Source organism: Urocitellus parryii, chromosome 1 (assembly GCF_045843805.1).
Source record: "Urocitellus parryii isolate mUroPar1 chromosome 1, mUroPar1.hap1, whole genome shotgun sequence".
NCBI classification, from domain to species: domain Eukaryota; kingdom Metazoa; phylum Chordata; class Mammalia; order Rodentia; family Sciuridae; genus Urocitellus; species Urocitellus parryii.
Window position 1 is genome coordinate 93,892,933 of NC_135531.1, and position 23,578 is coordinate 93,916,510.

Here is a 23,578-nt window from a genome sequence, read left to right on the forward strand (position 1 = left end):
TTCACTTGAGTATGGGCCCAATACCTCAGGACAACCCTGCCAGCAAAATGTGCTTAGAGAAGGATTTTTTAGAATCCATAGTAGCAAGTATGTTGCTATATAAATATCTGTCAGTACAGCACTAAAATAAACCCTATTGCCTTGTCCTTGCTTTTTATTGCCCAAGACTGCAATGTAAAGACATTCATAAGCAGCCATTTTAAAATGAAACTATGACTGGACTGGGGATGTAGTACAATTGTAGAGTTAATTGCCTAGGGCACAAATCCCAGCACCACAAAAAGAATTATGACTGACCAATACAATGGTGACCTTACTATAGTATAATCTCAGTAAATCTCATACACCCATCTAAGAAAATTTTCTTGAGATTATTGGACCAGAAATTAGGAAGAAGGGCCATGTAGTCATGTCTGGCTCATATTGTTTGTGAGGAGAGGCACCAGTAATCTTTCCTCACACCCTGAAGTGCTGGGGATACAACCTAGGGGTTTCACTTCTCACTGAGCTACACTCAAAGCCCCAATGAGGGTATTTTTTTTTTGGGGGGGGGTACTGTGGATTTAAACCAGAAATACTTAACCACTGAGCTGCATTTCCACCCCTTTGATTTTTTTTGACAGAGTCTTGCTAAGTTGCGTAGGACTTTGCTAAATTGCTGAGGCTTACCTTGAACTTACAAAACTTGAGATCCTCCTGCCTTAACCACCCAAATTGCTGGGATTATAGGTGTGCACCACTGCGTGAGCGCGCGAGAGGTGGAGGGCTGGGGTTGTGCTCAGTGGCAGAGTGTTGTCTTGCACATAGGAGGTACTGGGTTTGATCCTCAGCACCACATAAAAGTGCATAAAGACAAAGATATTGGGAAACAAAAACTGTGGGTGAACCTTTATTTTTATTGGTACTAGGGATTAAACTCAGGGGCACTCAACCCCTAAGCCCACCTCAACATCCCTATTTTGTATTTTATTTAGAGACAGGGTCTTGCTGAGTTGATTAGCACCTGGCTTTTGCTGAGGCTGGCTTTGAACTCTTGATCCTCCTGCCTCAGTCTCCCGAGCTGCTGGGATTACATGCATGTGCCACTGCCAGTGAACCTTTGTGGTTATTTTTATGTGTGTTTGATAATCCAACTCGGTGCCTCACACATGCTAGGCAAGTGCTCTACCATTGAGCCATACCTTTAGCCTTGGGGTCGCATTTTTGATGACTCCTTTTTTGTTAGGACTAGGGTTTGAACCTAGAGGCATTTTACCATTTAACTACATCCCAAGATCTTTTAATTTTTTTGTTTGGAGACAGATAGTCATTTAATTACCAAGTGGGTCTTCAACTTGTGATCCTTCTGCCTTAGTTTCTTAAGTTGCTAGAATTACAAGTGAGTACTACTGCTCCTGGCTTAATAGTTACCTTAATAAACTAACAGGTGTTTTTTGAAGAACCTCTGAAACAAATAATTATTCTTGACTTCTTTTTGGTGCCATGATACAACTGTCCTCTCTGTTTTTTAACAACTCAGTGTAAGAGGCATGGCTACCTGCCAAATACATAAATCTTACTAGTCCTGTGTCTCTGAGCTTAGACAAGGGCAGGTAAGTTCATTTCCATATACTTCCTAATTATTACAGTGCAGTATAATTTGCACCAATTAGAAAGGCACTGTAACCTAATGATTAGGGGGGAAAAAAAAGTTTACTTCATGGTGGTGCATACCAGTAAGAAATCCCAGCAACTGTAGAGGCTGAGGCAAAAGGATCACGGGTTTGACACCTTAAGCAACTCAGCAAAACCCTGTTTTAAAATAAAAAGTAAATAAAAAGTAAAAAGTGGGGCTGGGGTTGTGGCTCAGCGGTAGAGCACTCGCCTAGTATGTGCAAGACCCTGGGATGGATCCTCAGCACCACATAGAAATAAATAAAGGTATTGCGTGCAACTATAACTAAAAAATAAATATTTTTTTTAAAAGGTAAAAAAGTATTGGGGATATAGCTTGTGGTAAAGTGTCCCTGGGCTCAATCGCTGGTTCTTCCAAACCTCCCCCTCACAACAACAACAAAAAAAGATTCTGGCTGTACTTTGTGGATGCAAATCCTGTGATCATGTGCAAATCATTTAACCTTTCTGTAACTTTGTTTCCACATCTCTAAAATGCTGACATGACACCTAAAAAGTTGGGGTTTCAATTCATTTTGGGTTTTTGGTGTTGGGGATTAAGCAATTCTGGATTTCAGAGCATTTTAGATTTCAGATTTACAGATGAGGGGTGCTTAACCAAGAAAAAATACATACATATATATAAATATATATGTGTGTGTGTGTGTTTTGTAGTGGGGATTGAATTCATAGGCACTCAACCACTGAGCCACATCTCCAGCCCTATTCTGTATTTTATTTAGAGACAGGGTCTCACTGAGTTGCTTAGCGCCTCTCTGTTGCTGAGTCTGGCTTTGAACTCAAGATCCTCCTGTCTCAGCCTCCCTAGCCACTGGTGTTACAGGCATGTGTCACCTCACTTGTCTTAACCAAAAAATTTGATGCAAATATTCTAGAATCTGAAAAACCCCAATCTGAAACAATTCTGATACTCAATCTGGGATAACAATATCTCTCTGGATTACGTGACTATTTTGTTCATATTTTGGCACTGGGATGGAACCTAATTCCTTGCTTATGGTAGGCAAGTGCTCTGCCGCTGAGTTACATCCCCAGCTACCTTCTTTTTTTTTTTTGAGACTGGGTCTTGCAAAACACACAGGCTGGCCTTGAACTTGCAGTCCTGCTTCAGCCTCCCAAGTCACTGGGTTTGCAGTTGTGTGCCACCATAGTTGGTGAGTGATTATTAAATATACTTTGGTAGAGTGCTTGTCTACCATGCTTGAGGCTCTTGGGGTTCAATCCCCGGCACCACATAAAAATAAATAAAGATAAAGGTATTGTGTCCATCTACAACTAAAATAATTTAATCTAAGGCTGTGGATGTAGCTCAGTGGTATATCATGTGCTATTTTTTTTTATATTTAAAAAAAAATGTCTAGGCTCAGTTTGTCAGTATGAAGGAACATGCCCATTAAATAAGAGCCTAACATCTGCATTTCAGGTAGAGAGAGTTTCAGAGTATCAGCTACCACATTTTCAAGTCCTAGGGACAAATGATAACCTCACCAGGGATTGTACTAGCATAGTTTTAGGCTGACATCATCCTTTTTAGATGGTTTTAATTATATGACCAGTATTGAAACAGGATAGAATAGATGAGAAGATTTTTCCTGTCGGTTTGCTCTCTCAATACTTCAGCCTTTCCCATGTTAAACGTCAGGTATTTGTTTAGCTCACTGGAGTTCAAGAATGAGGCTGCCCAGTTGGCTCATGGACTGTATAGTTGGCCTAGAATTCTGCTAAGTATGTGGGAAGATTAATATTTCAGCATACTTATATCAATTACTTGGAAAAGTTGAGAAGTCCCAAAATGGCCATGGAATTTGGTCCAGAATCATATATTGACTTTATTTTTTTGGGGGGGGGGATACAGGGGATTGAACTCCGGGGCATTCGACCACTGAGCCACATCCCCAGCCCTATTTTGTATTTTAAAAATACAAAATTTTTGAGTTGCTTAGCACCTGGCTTTTGCTGAGGCTGGCTTTGAACTCGCGATCTTCCTGCCTCAGCCTCCTGAGCTGTTGGAATTACAGGCATGAACCACTGTGCCCAGCCCATATGTTGACTTTAGTCCACTTTTCCCTTGAAGATCCTCAAATAGGTCATAAAAATGGGAACTTAATAGTTTGGGTTTTCTTTTGTTGAAACATAAGAATGTTTTGTTCAACCTTCCCACAAAAACCATAGAGACTTCCTACCTTTTTTCAAAGTAATGTTCAGACCTTGGTGCACCCAGACCCAGTTTCTATATTTTCTGGAATGTCTTCTGGAACACGAGACTGAGTTTTTGACCTTGAAGAAAATCCTTTGAAGACTGGGCAGACAGGAATGTATTTCAGAAGCGCAATCCTTTTTACTATACCCATCCCAATGGGAAAGTCATAGCTCTTCAGGCTGGCAGATGTCTCACTGTTGGCATGGGCCCCAGCTTTCCACTGTATCAGGCCTCGTTCCTCTGGACTCCCTAGAAGGGGAAAATAAGGTCATTCACCACAGCCAGCAATCCTCTACTACCTCCCCTTTCCATAACCTAGTAGTAAGTCAGCCTTGTGGATCAAATATGTGAATGTGTCTGTATGCCCCCCGTTCCCGTGGTGCTGGAATTGAACCCAGGCCCTTGCACATGCTAGGGAAGCACTCTACCACTGAGCTACACCCTCAGCCTTCAGATCTTCCGATACTAAAACGTTGCTAAATCCATGATTTCTGAGCTCCTAAGCTTTGCCAGAACTCTTGAGATCTCTAAAGCTAGTTAGTAATATGTAACTACAGTGTGCCAGACTCTTTGCTTAGTGCTGTAATTTCATTATCTCATTTCTTCAAAATGTAGGAAGTGTTACACAGACTTTTAAGATGGAGAAACAGGTTAAATAATTGTGAACTTACATCTGTTAGTATGGGGATGGTGTGTGCTGGGTCCTCACCAGATGTTGGGTAGAGAAGTATATTTTGAAATACTATAATCAGTATTAATTTAGGATTACACATTTTTGGAAAATCTTGCTTTTACATACAAACTTCAGAAGGTCAAACTAAGCAAAATCTATGATGGGGTTAGGGATGCATTTGCAACTAAGGAAGTGTCCTGTGGGGGAGGGGCACATGATATCTCAAGTTTTCATAAAAGAGCTGGCGGCTGACAAAAACTGAAATACTGGGCTGGAGATGTGGCTCAGCGGTAGCGCGCTTGCCTGGCATGCGTGCGGCCCGGGTTCGATCCTCAGCACCACATACCAACAAAGATGTTGTGTCCACCGAGAACTAAAAAATAAATATTAACATTTCAAAAAAAAAAAAACTGAAATACTATAAATCTAGCCAACAGAGTGAGGTCACTCCAGGCTGAGAACAACCCATAAAGTCACAAACCAGATGTGTCCCAAAATTGGCAGAAAGGGCTCTGAAGGAGTGCTGGGGTTCAGGAAAGACTTCCAGGAGAAGGATCTTTTGGAACTGGGCCTGGCTGCACAAGCACAAAGAGCACAGATGACCAGAGAAGAAGCATAGGCACGCACAGGATAATGGTCCCAATGTTTCTCCCCTGGCAGGACACTTAACAGCTGGCTGGGCCTGAAGCTCCCTCCCTCTGACAAACTGGTCAGCCTCCTCCACTGCTTTACTGCTCTGCCTTCTCTTCTGCTTCAACCTCTTTTCCCTTATCTAGAAGTCCTTGCAAATGATTCTAGCCCAGCCTCACTGATTATTGCTTAATTAATCCAGTTTTACCTCCCATCTTGTGTTAGGAGCTCCTCAAAACAAACTGTGACCTTTGCAACTGCTAAAAGAAAATAGGGTAAACCCTCCAATATAGACTCAACACCCCAGCATTCCTTCAGTGCCCTCTGCTGACTTGGGAACGCATTTGGTTTGTGATACAGATGGATTGTTTGAGCCTAGGCTGACCTCACTCCTTTGACAAGTTTTACAGTATTTCAGTTTTGGTCAGCCCCCCAGCCCTTTTATGAAAACTGGAGATCTTTATTTATTTTTTGGTACTGAGGATTGAACTCAGGGTCGCTTAACCACTGAGCCACATTCCAGACCTTTTTTTAAAAAAAAAACAAAACATTTTTTAGATGTTGATGGACCTTTATTTTATTCATTTATTTATTTGCAGTGCTGAGAATCTAACCCAGTGCCTTACACATCTTGGGCAAGCACCCTACCACTGAGCCACAACCCCAGCCCCATCCCAAGCCCTTTTATATATTTTATTTTGAGACAGGGTCTCACTGAGTTGCTAAGTGCCTCGCTAAATTGCTGAGGCTGGCTTTTTTTTTTTTTTTTTTTTTTTTGCTATTGAAGTTTATTTAACAAAAAGTTTAATATGAAAATGTACATGACCCAATTTTCAAGTCATAATTAAACAGGGCTTCTGGAGGGAGGACATGGATTTCTCTGAACAGCTGTTAAGGCTTCTAACATGATGATACTGTTTCCTCGAATTACCACCATTCCAATATTGTTCTGTTGTCCACTAGTTGCCATCCCCACACATTCATCTATTACAAGATTCATGAAGGGATCAAATCCTCGCAATATTCCTTGGACATATCTGCCACCATTTAATTTCAATGATAACTTCTTGTCCGTAAATTTTTTCAGCTCGGGAGGATGAGCCTTGCTCATATTGTCTACTCTGCAGGCTCAGAGATGCTTTGAAACGGAATTGGCCTGAGGCTGGCTTTTGAACTTGCTATCCTGCCCCAACTTCCCCATCCATTGGGATTACAGGTGTGTGCCATCGTACCCAGTAAAACCTGAGATCTTTTGTGCCCCTCCCCCAACAAACACAGGCAAGACTTCCTCAGCAAGTCCCCTAAAGCTTAAGAAATAATGCCAAGAATTAATTAATGGGATGGCGTCAAATTAAACTACTGGCTGTGCTCAGTGGCACACATCTGTAATCCTAGCACCTAAGGAGGCTGAGGCAGGAGGATCGTGAGTTCAAAGCCAGCCTCAGCAATTTAGCAAGGCCCTAAGCAGCAAATCAGCAAGACTCTGTCTCTAAATAAAATATATAAAAAGTCTGGGGATATGCCGCTCAGTGGTTAAGCACTCCAATGTTCAATCCCTGGTACCATACACACACACACACACACACACACACACACAAAGCTTCTGCATAGCAAAGTAAACAAACATGAAGAGCAAGCCTATAGAAAGGGAGAAAACCAACCTTCCCCAGTTATTCCTCTGACACAATTAATATCCAGAACATATGAAGAACGCAAAACACTTACCACCAAAAAATTCCAATCAGCAAGTGAGTAAATGAACTAAACAGATTCTTGAAAGAAGAAATACAAATGGCCAACAAATAAAGGAAAGAAATTCACCATCTAACAATTAGGGAAATGCACATTGAAGCTCTGGGGTTGTAGCTCAGCAGTAGAGCACTTGCCTAGCTCATGCAAGGCCCTGGGTTTGATCCTCAGCACTATATAAAAAATAAAATAAAGGTATTGTGTCCATCTACAACTAAAAAAATAAATATTAAAAAAAAAGAAGAAAAACTACATTGAGTCAGGTGTGGTGGTGCATGACTGTAATCAGCAACTCAGGAGGTTGAGATAGGAGGATTGCAGGTTCGGAGCCAGGGTTAGCAACTTAGCTAGGCTGAAAGCAATCTATTGAGATCTTGTCTCAAAATATAAAATAAAAAGAACTGGGGATGTGGCTCAGTGGTTAAGCACCCTGGTACCAAAAAAAGAAAAACTAAATTGAGATCTCATTCCAGTTATAATGGCAATCTTTAAGAATACAAATAAGGGGGGCTGGGGATGTGGCTCAAGCGGTAGCGCGCTTGCCTGGTATGCGTGCGACCCGGGTTCAATCCTCAGCACCACATACCAACAAAGATGTTGTGTCTGCCGAGAACTGAAAAATAAATATTAAAAAAATTCTCTCTCTCTCTCTCTCTCCTCTCTCACTCTCTCTTAAAAAAAAAAAAAAAGAATACAAATAAGGGGCTGGGGTTGTGGCTCAGTGGTAGAGTGCTCGCCTAGCATGCATGGGGCACTGAGTTCAATCCTCAGCACCACATAAAAATAAAGATATTGTGTCCACCTAAAACTAAAAAATAAATTTAAAAAATATTTTTAAAAAAGAATACAAATAAATGCTGGCAAAGATGTGGGATAAAAGGAACACTTAAACACTGTTGATGGGATTGTAAACCAATATAATCACTATGGAAATTAATTTGGAGCTTCCTCAAAAGAATAGGGATGTGACTGCTTGGTAAAGCACTTGCCTAGCATACATGAAATCCTGAGTTCAATCCCTAGTACTTCAAGGGTAAAACAAAACAAAATAAAAAAAAAGACTAGGAATGAAGCCACCAGCAACCCATGCTTATAGCAATGCATTTCACAATAGCCAACTTATGGAGCCAGCCTAGGTGTCAATAGATGAATGGATAAAATAAATGAATGAATAAAAAATATATGCACACACACACATACATACATAAACACACACATATATATACATACACACACACATACATACACAATTATATTCAGCCGTAAGAACAAAATTGTCTTTTGTTATTTTAGGAAAATGGATAGAATTTGGGAGTATTATATTAAGTGAAATAAGCCAAACTTAGGAAGTCAAGGGTTGAATGTTTTCTCTTAGGTAGAACTAGAGAGAAAAAGAGGGAAAAAAAAGTGGGGTAATCTCATGAAAATTGAAGTGGCAGGGAGGGGGGGACTGGGAAGTGGGAAGAGCAGAGGAAAAAGGGAAATACTGGGGAATTAAATTGACCAAATTATGTGCATGTATGAACATGTCACAATACCATACTATGTATAATGCACCAATAATAATAAAGACTGAGAAAGTATAAATTTGGAGTTGACATAGAAGAGCCTGTGTTAAGTTTCTTCCTCTGACCAACTCAAGAGGTCATCAAAGTCACATTTAAAAAAATTGTTTTAATTGTTGATAGATCTTTATTTTTATTTATTTATATGTGGTGCTGAGAATCGAACCCAGTGCCTCGCACATGCCAGGCAAGTGCGCTACCACTGAGCCCCAGCCCCGGCCCAAAGTCACATTTTTATGAAAATCTCCATTATAAACTAGGGTTGTTTTCATTTTGCACTCCTTAATTTCTTTTTCTAATTAATTCAATAAAAGAATCTTTAGGACATTAAAAAAAATGTGACTCAATATTGTTCTGCACATCCTCCTTTGTCTGATTCAGGCCAAGCTGCTAAGCTCCACCAGCATTTGCTAAACTACAATATCTTTTAAGGTTGGATTGTGGATAGATAAAGAGAAAGCAAATGGGGCTGGGGACATAGCTCAGTTGGTACAATGTTTGCCTCAAATGCATAAAGCCCTGGGTTTAATCCCCAGCACCACAAAAAAAAAAAAAAGAGAGAGAGAGAGAGAGAGAGAGAGAGAGAGAGAGAGAGAGAGAATGCATGATGGCTCATCTGCAAATTAAGGACTGGAGAAAGCTGTGCTTTTCCATGATTAAGGATTGGGTTCTGAGCCATGCAGACCTGGGTTTGAATGCAGGTTGTGACTGCAGGCAAGTGACTTCACCACCCTAAGTTTCATATTCCTCATCAATGCACATTGAAGGACTATTGAAGATTATGTGGCATATTGCCTATGATCCCTGGCAAGGATGGTTACTGAAGTTCAGCTGGTTGAAAGATTGGAGTGTGAGGCAGTTCCGAAGCTATTGTTAGACATCTGGATAACTTTAGCCACCCAGATCATATAAAAAAGAAGAAAAAAAAAGCCTCTATGTGTATAGCCGCCCACCCAATGGCCCTCCATCTCCCTAGATTCCCTAGGCATGGAAGCTGCCATTTCACTCTCTCAGAACCACAGGCTGGGCTGCTCCAGTGTCTGCTGAATGGGAAGGGAAGTGTCATGGTCAGGTACATGCCCATCTATCTAAGGGACAGACAGCTACTACCAAAAGCTCCCTCTGATTCTACCCAAAATTCACTGAGGAGCCTTGGTCCTTCCCCCACCCTCCCTGTGACCCACGAACTAAGCACAGTCTCTGATTGCTATGTGCTACCAATGCGTCTCCAGAGAGATGAGACAGGCAGGACCTGTGTCTTTTTTTTTTTTTTTTGGTACTGGGATTGAACCCACTGAGCCACATCCCAGCCCTTTTTATTTTTTTCTTTTGAAACAGGGTCTCAATGAAGTGCTTAGAACCTCACTAAATTGCTGAAGCTAGTCTTGAACTTCCTACCTCAGCCTGCAGAGCCACTGGTATTATAGGTGTGTTCCACCACGCCTGGCACAGTTACATCTTTAAAGGATGACATGAAACATTTAATTACATGCCTGACACATAGTAGATGTTCATTAAATTGTAACTGTGCTTATTACAGCACCTGATGACATTCAGTTTTTTTAATACATTTACTGGGTACATGTGTACAGGGATGCCATGAAGTTTCCATAATCCCTGCCAAAAGCTCTGGGATCAAAGGGACATGTTGGGGGCTCCTCTATTAGCCCACGGGGAAGGCTGCTAAAAATGGATGCTGCATTTACACCAGTTCAACTGTATGAAAGCAAAGACATGCCTCAGCCCAGGGGCTATCAAGAAATAGTTAGGAGGGCTGGGAATGTGGCTCAGACGGTAGCGCACTCGTCTGGCATGCGTGCAGCCCGGGTTCGATCCTCAGCATCACATACCAACAAAGATGTTGTGTCCGCCGAGAACTAAAAAATATTAAAAATTCTCTCTCTCTCTCAATCTCCCCTCTCTCACTCTCTCTTTAAAAAAAAAAAAAAAGAGAAATAGTGAGGAGCTGGGTATGGTGGTACATTCCTATAATCCCAATGGCTCGGGAGGCTGAGACAGGAGGATCATGAATTCAAAACCAGCCTCAGCAAAGGCAAGGTGTTAAGCAACTCAGTGAGATGCTGTCTCTAAATAAAATACAAAATAGAGCTGGAGATGTGGCTTAGTGGTCGAGTGCCCCTAAATTCAATCCTGGGTATACCCCCCCCACACCAAAAAAAAAAGAAATAATGAGGAAAAGACTTGCAAGATCCAAAAATAACAACTGGCCTTGGCTTCTTCAAGGCCAATGAGCCTTGTCTGTGCCTCCTCCTCTCCTCTCAGCCAGCAGGCAGTCCACCAGACCATCTGTTCCTGCTACTCCCTCCAGGGCTTGTGTGACATCAGACCTGGCCACATCTTGGCTCAGGAGCATTTGTTGAAGTAAGTATGAGTCTAGCATTCTGCACTGCCCTCCCAGGGCTGACCCATACCTGGCACTGTGTTGTCCAGAATGAAAGCAAGGCACCCGCCCACAAACATCTCGGTGGTCAGCAGCACAGTCAGAATCTGGTCAATTTCAGGAACGCCTGTGGAATAGGCCAAGGACCAAAGGGTGTCATGGCCCCTCTGGAGAGCAGAACCCGGGGTGTCCTACTTCTGCACCCTACTGACTTCTTTGAGCAGTTGTGACATTGAAATGGCACAAAGTCCTGACTTTCAAGCCTATCTTTACCCATCTCTCCCATCTTTGGGTTTAAATCCCAGTTCTGAATAAATAAATAAATAATTTTTTAAAAAAATTAGCATGTGTGAGGGCTGGGGTTGTGGCTCAGTGGTAGAGCACTTGCCTCGCACTGGATTCAATCCTCAGCACCACATAAAAATAAAAAAATAAAAATATTTTAAAAAATTAGCATGTGTGAGGCACTGGGTTTGATTCTCAGCACCACATATAAATACATGAATAAAATAAAGGCCCATCAACATGTAAAAAAAAAAAAAAATCCCAGTTCTGCCAGCTGCTATTTGTTGACTTGGAACCAAAGCTCTCTGAGCCTCATGTTTGTCATCTGTAAAGCAGAGATAGAGATGATAGTGGTATCTGTCTTGAGCCGTTCTGAAAATTAAATGAGCACATGTAAAGCTCAATACCTATCTACAGAAAGTGTTTTTGTCAGGGACAGCTGCTAATAGTCTCTCAGCTGCTGATTAGCATCCAGAGTTGGAAAGGCTTGATTTGCGGTTCTACCTGTGTGGAGCCCTTGAGGGAGGGGGCTGTGCTCACAGGTTTTTGTTTTTTGTCTTGTGCTGGGGAAACAAATCCAGAACCTTGTGCATGATAAGCAAGCACTCTAACACTGAGCTACACTCCCAGCCCATGTGCTCCGAGTCTTGCGCCCACCCCCTTCCCACACCTCTGGAGTCAGTAGACAGCCTGTAGGCACCTGTGTCGATAGCGCCAGGGTTGGAATCCAGATAGTTGGGCAGTGTGAGCCCGAAGAACATGGAAAATCCAAGCACAAAGAGGTTGCGGGAGGAGTTCATGTCCACGAACTGCAGGTTGGAGAGCCCCACAGCCGTGATCATACCTGAGGGTCACAGTAAAAAAGCTAAAGGCGCCTCACGCGCCTCAGTGGGTGCCACCACTTAGCCACCCGCGCCGCGCCCCCGGGGCTCGCGTGGGGCACTCACCGAAAAGGGTGCAGAACATGCCCCCCAGGATAGGGTCGGGGAGCGAGGCAAAGAGAGCTGTGAACTTGCCGATGGCACCCAGGACCAGCATGATACCGGCACCGTACTGCACCACGCGACGGCTGCCCACCTGCCAGGAATCCAGAGGCGAGGCTAGACGTGGGGGCGAGGCTGGGGTGGGGTTAGTCCAGGGGGCGGGGCCTGTTATAAGAACTAGGCATAAATGGGCTGGGTCTTGGCGTGGGGGCGAGGCTTTTCAAGGATAGGGAGGGGCTAGGCCAAAGTGGGGACGGGTTTGGGGCAGGGCTTCCGGCACCAGGAACCCAGAAGCCTGCTTTGGGCTGTTCTGGGTGGTACCGCACCTTGGTAATCCCTAGGACGCCAATGTTGGGACTGGACGAGGTGGACCCGTTGCCTGTGCCCAGTAGCCCCGCGATAATGCAGCAGATGCCTTCGGTGAAGATACCCCTGTAAGGAAAGGTCGATCGGAGACTTGGTCCAGCATCTTCAACAGTGTCCTCTTATCACACCCGCCCCACCCCCGGGCTGTGAGCTGTGGATCTGTCCATAGTACTCCCCACTCCAGGCCAGAGAGAGTCTGGAGACTAGAAACCCTGGAACAGGAGCTAGTTCCAGTGCCCTGGCACTTATTCCCTTCGATAATTCTGGGCTTCAGTTTCCTCATCCGTACTATGGACTTGGTGAGTCCCTGACTCACAGAATGGTTACAGATTACATAAGAGCATGCACATGGAGGGCTGAACATACCGCAAGGTTGTCAGTGACTGTGGTTACTCCCTTATCTCCTCAATCACTGGGTGATGAGCTCTTTCCCATTTCATAAGCAAGGACTATGAGGTCTGGAGGTATTAGTGACTTGCCCAAGTCTGCACCTCTGGGACTCAACCCCATCCCTACCCTGAGTGGCTCCTTGAAGCATCAGACATTGAGGAAGACCAATAAGCATACCTATTGATAGCATGTACTGGAGGGGGTGGTGCACCAGCCAGGCGGGCACAAGCATAGTAATCACCAATGGACTCGATGATGCCTGCCAGTGTGGCACTGAACATTCCCAACACAGCAGCCACAGTCACTGTAGGCAGGCCCCACTGACCTGGGTTGCGGGAAGACAGGAGGATGAATACACTGAGGAGCCTGTGGTGGGTTGGCAGGACAGGGCAGTACTTGAGAGGGAGAGGGAGCACTGGGTTGTCTTAAGCAAGAACAGGAGCCTACAGATGTCGGAGCTTATTTGGGTCATCCAGATGCATGGAGTTGTAGTGAAGCTTTGAGTCAAATACCATTACTGGGCTGGGGATATAGTTCAGTTGACAGAGTACTTGCATCGCATGCACAAGGCCCTGGGTTCAACCCCCAGCACATACACGTGCACACACACACACACAAAAAAAAAAAAAAAAAAAAAAAAAAAACACCGTTACTTGGTCCACTATAAACGTGTGGCTTGTGCCATCAGTATCACCAGGGGGCTCACAAGTGTCTGAGTTGGAAGCAAAGGGCGCACAAGTGGGGTTGCTTACAGGGGTATGGAATGCGGATCCAGGGTGAAATACTCATGATGTCTCCACGGGCATCAGTTCGTGCCTGGTAGCCATAGGCTGTTGGGTCTTTAGGCAGCACATCTGTCAGGGTCAGCACGTAGCAGAGCAGCCACACGGTCATGATGGCCAGCACGATCTGAAACAGGAAAGTTAAGAGGTTCACTGCAGGAACTGGAGACTTTCCTCCAAGCTGACCTGCTTCTACTTTAGCGCCAGCCCAGTCCAGCCCAGCACCAGGCCCAGCCCCTGCTGACTTCAGCCCCAAACCTGCTACAGCCTCTGGGTAGCACCTCATCTCTGCTGTGGCTCTAGTGCCTACACTGTTCCTGCTTTGCTCCCACCTTGACCCTGGCACAGGTCAAGCCCCTGTTCTAGTCCCAGCCCCTCCTTACGGGAAACATCTTGAAGATCTGGATTCGGAAGAGAGTGAGGCCCTTGCCGCAGCGGTAGACGGGCAGCAGGAAGGTGACATTGCGTAGGTACTGGGAGAAGAGGATGATCAGGAGAATGGAGCTAGGGGCAGAGGCAAAGGAGGAGGAAGTTGGTAGGCTCCACTGGGGCCAGGAGACAGGACTAAGGCAGTAGGACATAAAGGGGTGGGAGGGTGAGGGCTGGGTTTGGACAGGATCAGGCCCGGCACCTGCTCACCAAGCTGAGATGCCCCAATGGGAGCCTGCTCGATCACCAGCAGCTTGGAAGACAGACAGGCCAATGAGTGAGACAGTAGGGGTGACTGTGAGAGGCCCAATGTAGCTGAGCAGGGCCCCAGGCAGCCCCATCAGCCCAATCACCACCTCCACCACACTGGCCACCATGATTGCACCCTGGACCTAGAAGGGCAAAATGAGCTATATGTCATTATGTAAAGGTCATGACATGGCTACCAGCAGGACAAAAGTTCCAAGATTACCTCTTCAAATCCCCCACATAGCAGTGGCCCTCACTGCCATCTAGCCCCCTCCCCAGGTCCTGGCATCCTCTACCCACCTCTCGCATCCGTGGGTGCCAGATATGAGAGGTGTTCAAGGGCTGACTCCAGTTACCGTAGATCTCCTCTGTGGTCAGAGACATGACACGGACAAAAGATGGACAGGGGAAGAAGATGTTGCCATGAACACATCTTGGTGTCTGGACTCAGGACATTTGCTCAGACTTCCAGATCCCTGGGCCTCCCCTCTCTTTCAACCCAGATCCAAAACATGTGCCCACCTTCTGGGGGACATTTCCATTTCTCCAGGGCCAGGATGGCTTTGGCTGGAACCAAAAACGCAAAGGCACTGGCCTGGAACAGTGGCAGCCTGGAGGAGAGAACAGAGCAGAAGGGTGAGGTGGGGTAGGAGGAGAGACAAGAGAGGCCCAGGGACACAGAGGGACAAGGAAAGGGGAGGGCAGAGGGAAGTCATTGAGACCCCATGCAGGACTTTAACATTTTTTTTTCTTTTCTTGGAGGGGGATGTTGCTGGAGATTCAACCCTGGGGGTGCTTTTCCACTGAGTAACATCACAGTCCCTTTTAATTTTTATTTTGAGATGGGGGTCTCATGAAGTTGATGAGATTGACCTGAATTTATCATCCTCCTGCCTCAGCTCCCTACCACCAGTAACTGGGATTCAATGTGGGCCACTAACAGTCTCTAACAAAGAAAAAAGACAACAGGTTCCCCCAGCTCCAAACCTACACCTCACTGTAAGGGCCAGCCTGACGGAAGTGGACATCTTAGTTCTGGCATCAGAGTTGTACTTACCACCTTCCCCCAGCCACCTCCCAGCCATCTTTTTATTTTTCTAATATTTATTTATTTTTTAGTTCTCGGGGGACACAACATCTTTGTTGGTATGTGGTGCTGAGGATCGAACCCGGGCCGCACGCATGCCAGGCGAGCGCGCTACCGCTTGAGCCACATCCCCAGCCCCCTCCCAGCCATCTTTTTGCCATCCTGGCCTAGGACTATGCATTGGGACAGAGGCTCCCAGCCCACACAGCAGCTCGAAGCTGGCTCATTCCCTTGGGACACAGAGGTGTGTGGTCCTGAGCATTCAAAGTAGAGCCTAAGAGGAGGTGAACCCAGGTAGGGCACATTCCTTAAGCCTACAGACTCTGTTCTTGAGGAGCCCCAGAGCAAGTTCCCTAAATTCAGAGTAGAAGCCCTGATGCCTGGCTCTGCGGCTGGCCCAGGGGTAGGAGTGGCAGGTAGGGCCTGAAGTGGTTAGGTTTTTTTGGTCCATAAAAGCCCTCTGAGGGAGACCAATTGGTCCTGTGTGTCACAGTGTGTGTGTGTATGTATGTGTGTGTGTGTGTGTGTGTGTGTGTGTGTGTGTGTTGGGGGCCGAGGCAGCTTACCGGATGCCCAGTGTGGTCTGGATGAGAGTGGTGATACCCACACATACGAAGATGGTGCCGATGAGCTGGCTGATCATGTTCTGGTCTTGGCCCACACACAGTGCCTCGGCCAGGAGGAAGGGAACAGCGATGGTGCCGCTAAAGCATGTCAGGTAATGCTGTGAGTGGCAAGAGAAGAATCATGAGGCAGGGCCTACAGAGCTCACGGGGAAAGGACCACCCTAGGTCCTCATGCCTTTCTCACAGGGCCTGAACCCCGGTGCCCTGGCAGTGCACCCCCATTACACTCCCCACAAGGCATTCCTACTCTGGGAGTCACTAAATCTTCCCCCAAGTTGTTCCTGTGTCTGGGCCCTCCTCCCTGCCACCAACTCTCAACCTGGTAGACACAAAAATCTTTTCCCAGGCCTTCTCTGTGTCTTCTGTGTTTCTGCTTGGTGACAGTCACCATGCTGACCTTAGCTTTCTTTTCCTCTTACCCAAGGTAACCTTGCTGGCCAGGGAGGGGCTGGGATACTTGGGGAGTGCCAGAGAGGCTCTAGGGCAGGGAGGGGACAACTTACCTGGAAGCCAAGCAGGATACACAGGTACCAAGGTGGCACATCCTCAATCTTGTACAACATGTCAAATTTGGGCTCCGTGGGCAGGGGCATCTGTGGATCCCTGGTGGAATTTCCTGTTGAGCCCGGAGACTCATGCTGGGGCAGTAAAGAGAAGCAGCTCAAGGTGGAATAATGGGGTGGGCAAGATTCAGGCTGTCCCAGAATCAATCAGGTAACCTGAGTGGCCTGTCAGCAATGTAGAGCGAGGCCCTGGCCTGGGCTCTCCCCACCCTCCCCCACAGTCCTTTCATCCCACTATCACCTGGCCAACATGCACTTGGCCCCCTCGTCACAGTGCTCCCTGCAGGGGCAGGATACACTGTGCTGGCCCCGAGAGCCCTCAGGATAAGGACATTTTAGCAGGGGGATGGTCCAAGTCAGAAGACCCCTGAAGAACTAGGGAGGGAGCCCAGAGGGCAAGAAACTGTGGAGAAACAACTCTGGTCCCACCACTGCTCCTGGAGGTCCTTAAGGGTGTGGCTGACAATGAGGTTGGGTCCCTACTGGCCCTCAAGTTCAAGCCATCCAGTTACAAAATTAAAGACTCCTTCACCTCCCCCTCCATCCCATCCCATCTCCCTATTGCCACATTCAGCTTGGGACTGTCACTTGTTATCAAGTTCATCAGAATTTCTGTCCCTGCCCTCCCAAAGAGGCCTGTACAAGTCCTCCAGCCCCCACTCACCCTGCCCCTGCCCAGCTTCCCCCAGTCCCCCAGCACCTGTGTCCGGCCCTCGGGATCCGTCTGAGCCCTCATGTTTGGGGCACAGGTTTGAGAAGCTCCTGAGAAAAAGAGGATGACTTTATGAAGGCCAAGGAGGACTTTACTCCACGCATCAGACATTGTTTGAAGTAAATCTGTAACCAGGTCCCTAGCTCCAGATTGCGAAAGGGGGATCTGGGCAGAGGTAAGGTATTAACCCTGGCTAGGTGGTAAAGGCCACCCAAGTCTCTGCCACGTTTGCCTCCTGAGCCCTCCCCTCCCTGCCCACACCTGAGCCTGGCACGAGACCTGTGCTTGTTTCCCAGAGAGGGCCAGGGTCGAGGGGTGAGGTGGGGACAGTCTTGGAAGTTCACCACAGGTGAGGTGAGAGGAAAGGGATTGGAAATGGGCACTTGTGATTTCACGCTCTGCCATTAATTAATAACAAGTTAACCCTTATCATCGTTGTCATAATCATTCTCATTACTGAGGAATGACTACATGCCAAGCCATACCTTTATATATATGCACTGTCACGTGAATGCCCTGGGGCTCAGTGTATTAACCCTTTCACGGCTCAGGATACAAGAGAGTAATATGACCAAGGCCACACAGGTAGCTAGATTTCAGAAAGCAAGCCCTAAAATTCAGGTTGACTGAAGCTGTCCAGTCTCTACAGCCCTTCATCACTCGGGATCCTGAGGCAGTAGCAGACAGGTCTGTGCAGCCTGTGTTTTTTGGCACTAGAGATTTAACCTAGGGGTGCTTTGCCACTGAGCTACATTCCCAGTCCTCTCAATTCTATTTATTTATTTATTTAGTTAGCTATAGTACAGGGGATTGAACCCAGGGGCACTTAATTACTGAGCCACATCACCAGCCCATATATATATATATTATTATTATTATTTATTTTTATGTGGTGCTGAGGATCAAACCCAGTGCCTTGAACCTGTTAGGTGAGCACTCTAACACTAACTCTAACACAACTCCAGCCTCTTTTTTTTTAATATTTATTTTTTAATTGTAGGTGGACACAATACCTTTAGTCTATTTATTTTTATGTGGTGCTGAGGATCCAACCCAGGGCCTCGAATGTGCTAGGCGAGTACTCTACCACTGAGCCACAACTCCAGCCCAAGCCTCTTATATTTTATTTTGAAACAGAGTCTAGCTAACTTGCTTAGGGCCTCACTAAGTTGCTGAAGCTGGCTTTGAACTTACAATCCTCCTGCCTCAGCATATGCCACCGTGTCTGGTTCCTCTTTATTTTTTATTTTGAGACAGGGTCTCCTTAAAGCTGAAGGCCTTCCTAACCTAACCTCAAACTTGTGATCCTCCTGGCTCAGCCTCCCAAATCTCAGGAAATAGTGGTATGGGCCATTGCGCCCAACTCCCAGTATTAGGAATCTTAATATAGCAACAACAGATAATTAAACTGAGCATGGGGTCTTTGTAAGGACTGGGCCCCATGTGCCCATGTCACACAACCCCATAAGCCAGTCCTGTGCCCAACCTATTTCCCTTCTGAGCTTCTACCCCAACCCAGCCAAAAGTCTAGGGACTGCCAGAGAGGAAGCAGGGTGTGCCAGCTTAGAGCCCAAGCTGATAGGGAGTGGGCCTGGGTTCCCCATATACTTCCCTCTGGTCTGCTCCATCCCTAGCCACCCCAGGTTGCACCTACTTGGGGGTTGCTGTGTCCATGGCCAGTTGTGACCCCAGGGGCCCAGAGGCAGCACCGCTCTCCATCTGGGCAAAAGCTTCATCTTGTAGCCCTGAGTCTGGTTGTTTGTCTTTCCTTCAGTTTATTCCTTTGTCCACCTTGCTGCTTCTCTTCCTCTTGGCTCCTGCTCCCAGGTTCCTAAAGTCGTCTGACTAGTTTGGAACCTCTGCAACTCCTTAGGACTGGCCTTTCCACCTCCACCCCCTGCAGGCACAGCTCCTTGGACACTCAATTTAACTGATACCACACCTCAGGGCACCTGACTGGCGGGACTTTTGTCTATGTCCTGAGACATAGTAGCCCAGATGGCCCTACACCACTCAGACTCACAGTCCCTACCAAAACACAGGGTCATAGACCTTTCAGAGGCAACCACCCACATTCACATTTTATATTTTTGTTGGCTCCACCAGTTCCTTGGGCTCTGGAACCGGTGCCTGGGGGTTCCATCTCTTCTGGGGTAAGGGCCAGGAGGTGATGGGATGTGTGGAGTTGGGGCTCCAGAGAGGCTCACAGGGCAACTGGAGTGGTCGGGGCGTGTCTGGGACACCCCATTCCTCTAGAGTGGAGCTTACCCTACCCCCCAAATCTGAATCTCCTTACAGCCCCACCACTACTAGGCCTGGGACTTGGCCTGAACCTCTGTTGTCTAAATCTCAGTTTCTGCATCTGTCAATGGGGATTAGAGTGTGTTCTGCCCATCTTCCAGGACATCAGTGGGTCAGAAACATGAGGGAAACTGTAAGTTGTAGTGCTGTTACTAAAAGCTCGGTCCTTGTCCCTGATGCCAATCCAATAACAAGGACATGGCTTTAAGAAAAAGGAAAAAGAAGTTTTATTGCTTTGCTAGCAAAGGAGAAACACAGAGGACTCCTGTCCCAGAGATTGTGATTCTGCCCATAAGGGGTTATCAGAGTTGTAATTCACTTGTTAATTTGGGAGATAGTAATTTCTGAGATCTTCCAGTGAATTACTTGTTCCTATAGTGGGTGTGTACTTGGACAGATAACTCTGCCTAGGATGGACAAGAAAGGTAATCCTGTTTCCCCTGAGATGGGGGAGAGAGAGGGATTAGGGAGGAGCAGGGAGAGAGGAAGAGAAAGAAACATCCTTTTCAGAATCAGTTGCAGTGGCAGAGCATCAAGGGCTACATTCAAAGCTTAAAGTGGACCACTGTCCCACTGCTACCTGATCCCAGGTTCCCATACCCAGGTGGGGCCCAGGGCTCCTTTCCGAAGGGTAAGGCCCTTGGCCAGAATTTCTAGAGAGAGCTGTATGAGAGCCAAGATGCTGACTCAGCTAGTTCTAGGAATCCTGCCCTGGCCCAGGTGTGCAATGTGGCCCAATCACCCCAGCTGCAGCCCATGGAAGAGTGCAGAGAGTAAGGGCCACTAGGCAGAGAGCAAGGAGACATATTCTGTTGTCTTTGTTTTTGTTTGTTTGGTACCAGGAATTGAACCCAGGGGTGCTTAATCTCTGAGACACATTCCCAACCTTTTTTATTTTTTGAGACAGGGTCTTACTAAGTTGCTTAGGGCCTTACTAAAATTGCTGAGGCTGACCTCAATTTTGAGATCCTCTTGCCTCAGCCTCCAGAGACACTGGGATTACGTAGGTGTGCCACCAAGCCTGACAGGAGACATGTTCTGGGAGCAGCACAGATTGCATGGCGGAGATGCATAGATGCGGCCACAAGGTGGCCGCCTGTGGTTTCCTTGATTTTCTTTCTCTCCTGTTGAAGCTGAGGATCGGGGCTGTCCGTGTTCCATATGCCTTTCATAGCTTACTCATATTTCCAGCCAAGCCAGCTCTCACACCTCTAGGGAGTTGTAGTGATGTCTATTTGGCCTTTTCTAAAAGGAACACCGGTAGAAATACCAATGTCTGTCTTCCCAGCCCCCAACACACCTTTTGCAGGCAGGAGTCAAGATCACTGGGTTTTATTTGAGTTCAGAGAAAGACTATATCCCTCCCAGGCCCTAGTGCCCCAGAGTGTAGGAGGAAAGAGCAGCAGCACCTCCCTGCCCTCTGGCAGCCTGCAGAAAGCAACAGGAAAGGTCCAGAGGCGGTCCCAGCTTCTCTTTAAGGGATAGGAGTAGTGATGGACTAGAGCTCTTTCCTTGTGGCTGTCTCCTTGTCCAAACAGGCCCCCTGGGAGCCCCCACACAGCAGTGCCTCCAGAGCTCCTTGGCCTTGTTGGTGGGCTTTGTAGATCTGGTCTTCTCCAAACTCTCCCAGGTAGTGAAAGCATGTTTCAGAGAGCCTACGGGAGCCCAGTAGGAGACTTGGACTTGGCCCAGCCCACAAGGAAGTCGTGGGCAGACCAAGGCTCCCATGGCCCCACCCCATCCCCCACCCCATCATCACCTGACGGGCCAGGGGCCTCCTGTGATCATCACACTGATGGTTGGCTCTGTCCCCTTGCTAAGACCTGGGCCAGTGAGATGTTTCACCTGGTTCACTTCTTGGACACCATAGCTGGTCAGCAGGAAGGGGAAGGATAACCATTGGTGGGTGTCAAACCAGGGAGAGAGACCTGTTTCCACAACAGGCTGGGCACTTGGGCATTTGAGCTGAGAGGGAAAGACCCTGGCTCAAGGTTGCACAGAGACTTTCTGTTGGCCATTTTGTCTCGAGCTTGCTCCCAGCTCTAGAGCCCAGAGTTCATGGTAGCCAGCCCCCTCCCTCAAGCCAGGCCAGAGCCCCCAAGGAGTATGGGTGTGGTGGGAGTGGAAAGGGGGATCTGCACCCACCAGCCCTATTCCTGAAGGAGGGAGGCTGGGGCCGAATTGACAACTCACTCCTGCCAGTTCTGGGAGCAGCATCGGTCCAGGATGTCTGTGTATATGGACTCACTCAGCCCCTGTGTCCCCCAGGAGTCTGGATGATGAAGCTTGGCCTCTGCCTTTGCCAGATGTTGCCACATCTAGAACATGGAGGGGCTAGGAGCCAGGGGGTTGGCTATAGGTCAGTGGTGGGGAGGAGGGGAACCCAAGTCTCTGGGGATGATGTGGCAAGGGAGTGGTTCAAGCAGGAAGCACCTGTGAAGCAGGCTTCGGAACTTAGGTCCCCAAAGCTGGGACTGGGCCAATGGAGGCAGCATCCACTCCCCTGAGATGGGGATGGGAATACTGAGATGGAAGTTTAGGCCCAGGCACTGTGCCTGCCACTTGGGCACATCTGCCCAGAAGCACATGCCATTTTAAACCACAAGAACAAGGAAAGCAGAAAGAAACACACACACACACACACACACACACACACACACACACGTACTCCTAAGCCATGTGTATAAGCATGCGAATGCGGCGTGTGCACACACACACACAGAGGCATGTTGGTATGCTCAACCAGGCAAGTGTGCACTGAGACACACATATTTGTACATGTATCCACGCAACATATGTACCCCACATATACATATACATATACAAGGCACCCTGTGGATTTGGGGAAGGAGTCAGACCTGAGGGTGGGTCTGAAAGGGAGTCTAAGAAAAAGAGTAATTCCCTCGCTAAACAGTATCTCAGGATACTGTGGGGGCGTCCCAGATAGTCTGCTTTCTGTTGGGCAGGCAGATGAGTAAACTGAGGTTCAGGTGAGGTGGGGGTTGCAATCTTTTGTAAGGCTGGGTCTGGGCTTGATGCCTGGTGGTGGAGGTTGAGGATTAAAGGCCAGTGGTGGAATCTGAGGTAGATAGAGGGGTCTGGGTAGGGACAGGGGGAACTGCTGGAGGGGAAGGACTCACCTGATAGGACACGGCCCTGCAAGCATCACATCGCAGGTGAGCAGGCATGTGGGCTGAGTACTTCTCCTCCTCATCAAGCTGTGGGGCAGTGGCTGAGAGCCAGGCCTTTTCTCCAAGGCCCCTGGGGGCAGCCCAGGTTCCTAACAGCAGCAGTAGTGGCAGTGACAGTCTCATGGCCTCCTGAGTGAGTTCACTGAGCATGCACTGTGGTTGGGGTGCAGATGTACGTGCTCATGGGTGCAGTGGGAACTGCCTCTGTGCCAGACCAATGGGGAACTGACACCTCACCCCTCCCCCAGGGCCCTAGAGATGCCACGTGTTCTCTTCCTCCAGCAGGACCCTGGCAACTCAGCTCCATTTCATAGTCAGGGAAAAATGAGGCAAATAGCGGGGCTGCGCCTGTGCAAGGACACATAGGGGTTGGCTGCAACCTCATGCTGGGATATGGTCAAGTGGCAGGCACTTGCATGAGGAAGCAGTTGATTACTGTCATCTTTATTCTACCCCTGAAGACATGAAAGCTTACAGAGAAGTGACAAATCCTCCAGCTAGAGAGGCCATGTTGAGATTGGAATCCAAGCCTGATTGACTCCCAAAGTCCACTGGCCCCTCAGCCACTGAGATGAATGTGGCCATAAGGGTGGTTGCCAACTTAGGTCTCCCTTCCTGGGAGGCAAGTTCATCCAGGCAGGGAGGTCAGAGTGTGTAAAGGCATATGTCCTTCCATAACCCTGAGTTCCCCTCAACCTAGGGCAGACCTAGGCATGAAAGGA

At 47.3% G+C, this 23,578-nt stretch overlaps 2 protein-coding genes and 1 pseudogene across 2 annotated transcripts in view; all 3 read right to left on the bottom strand.

Annotated features, from left to right (window-relative positions):
- Positions 1-3,606: 3,606 nt before the first annotated feature.
- Slc23a1 (solute carrier family 23 member 1) overlaps positions 3,607-23,578 on the bottom strand; it is a 30,546-nt gene continuing 10,574 nt past the window's right edge. Inside the window, exons 2-15 of the mRNA XM_026401282.2 lie at positions 17,353-17,414; positions 16,593-16,727; positions 16,030-16,187; positions 14,899-14,987; positions 14,677-14,744; positions 14,338-14,519; positions 14,082-14,202; positions 13,669-13,825; positions 13,094-13,241; positions 12,487-12,592; positions 12,125-12,254; positions 11,878-12,021; positions 10,924-11,019; positions 3,607-4,123 (exon numbers count right to left, since the gene is read on the bottom strand). Coding sequence (XP_026257067.1) covers positions 3,876-4,123; positions 10,924-11,019; positions 11,878-12,021; positions 12,125-12,254; positions 12,487-12,592; positions 13,094-13,241; positions 13,669-13,825; positions 14,082-14,202; positions 14,338-14,519; positions 14,677-14,744; positions 14,899-14,987; positions 16,030-16,187; positions 16,593-16,727; positions 17,353-17,388 — 1,818 coding nt within the window. The 5' untranslated portion in view covers positions 17,389-17,414 and the 3' untranslated portion in view covers positions 3,607-3,875. The remainder of the gene's footprint in view (positions 4,124-10,923; positions 11,020-11,877; positions 12,022-12,124; positions 12,255-12,486; positions 12,593-13,093; positions 13,242-13,668; positions 13,826-14,081; positions 14,203-14,337; positions 14,520-14,676; positions 14,745-14,898; positions 14,988-16,029; positions 16,188-16,592; positions 16,728-17,352; positions 17,415-23,578) is intronic.
- Positions 6,022-6,288, bottom strand: LOC113191487 (small nuclear ribonucleoprotein G pseudogene; annotated as a pseudogene).
- Mzb1 (marginal zone B and B1 cell specific protein) lies at positions 21,039-23,544 on the bottom strand. The gene is made up of 4 exons (XM_026401286.2): positions 22,806-23,544; positions 21,859-21,983; positions 21,425-21,535; positions 21,039-21,320 (listed from the first exon to the last, which is right to left on the bottom strand). The coding sequence occupies exons 1-4, from the start codon at positions 23,004-23,006 to the stop codon at positions 21,164-21,166; spliced, it is 594 nt and encodes a 197-aa protein (XP_026257071.1). The 5' UTR covers positions 23,007-23,544; the 3' UTR covers positions 21,039-21,163.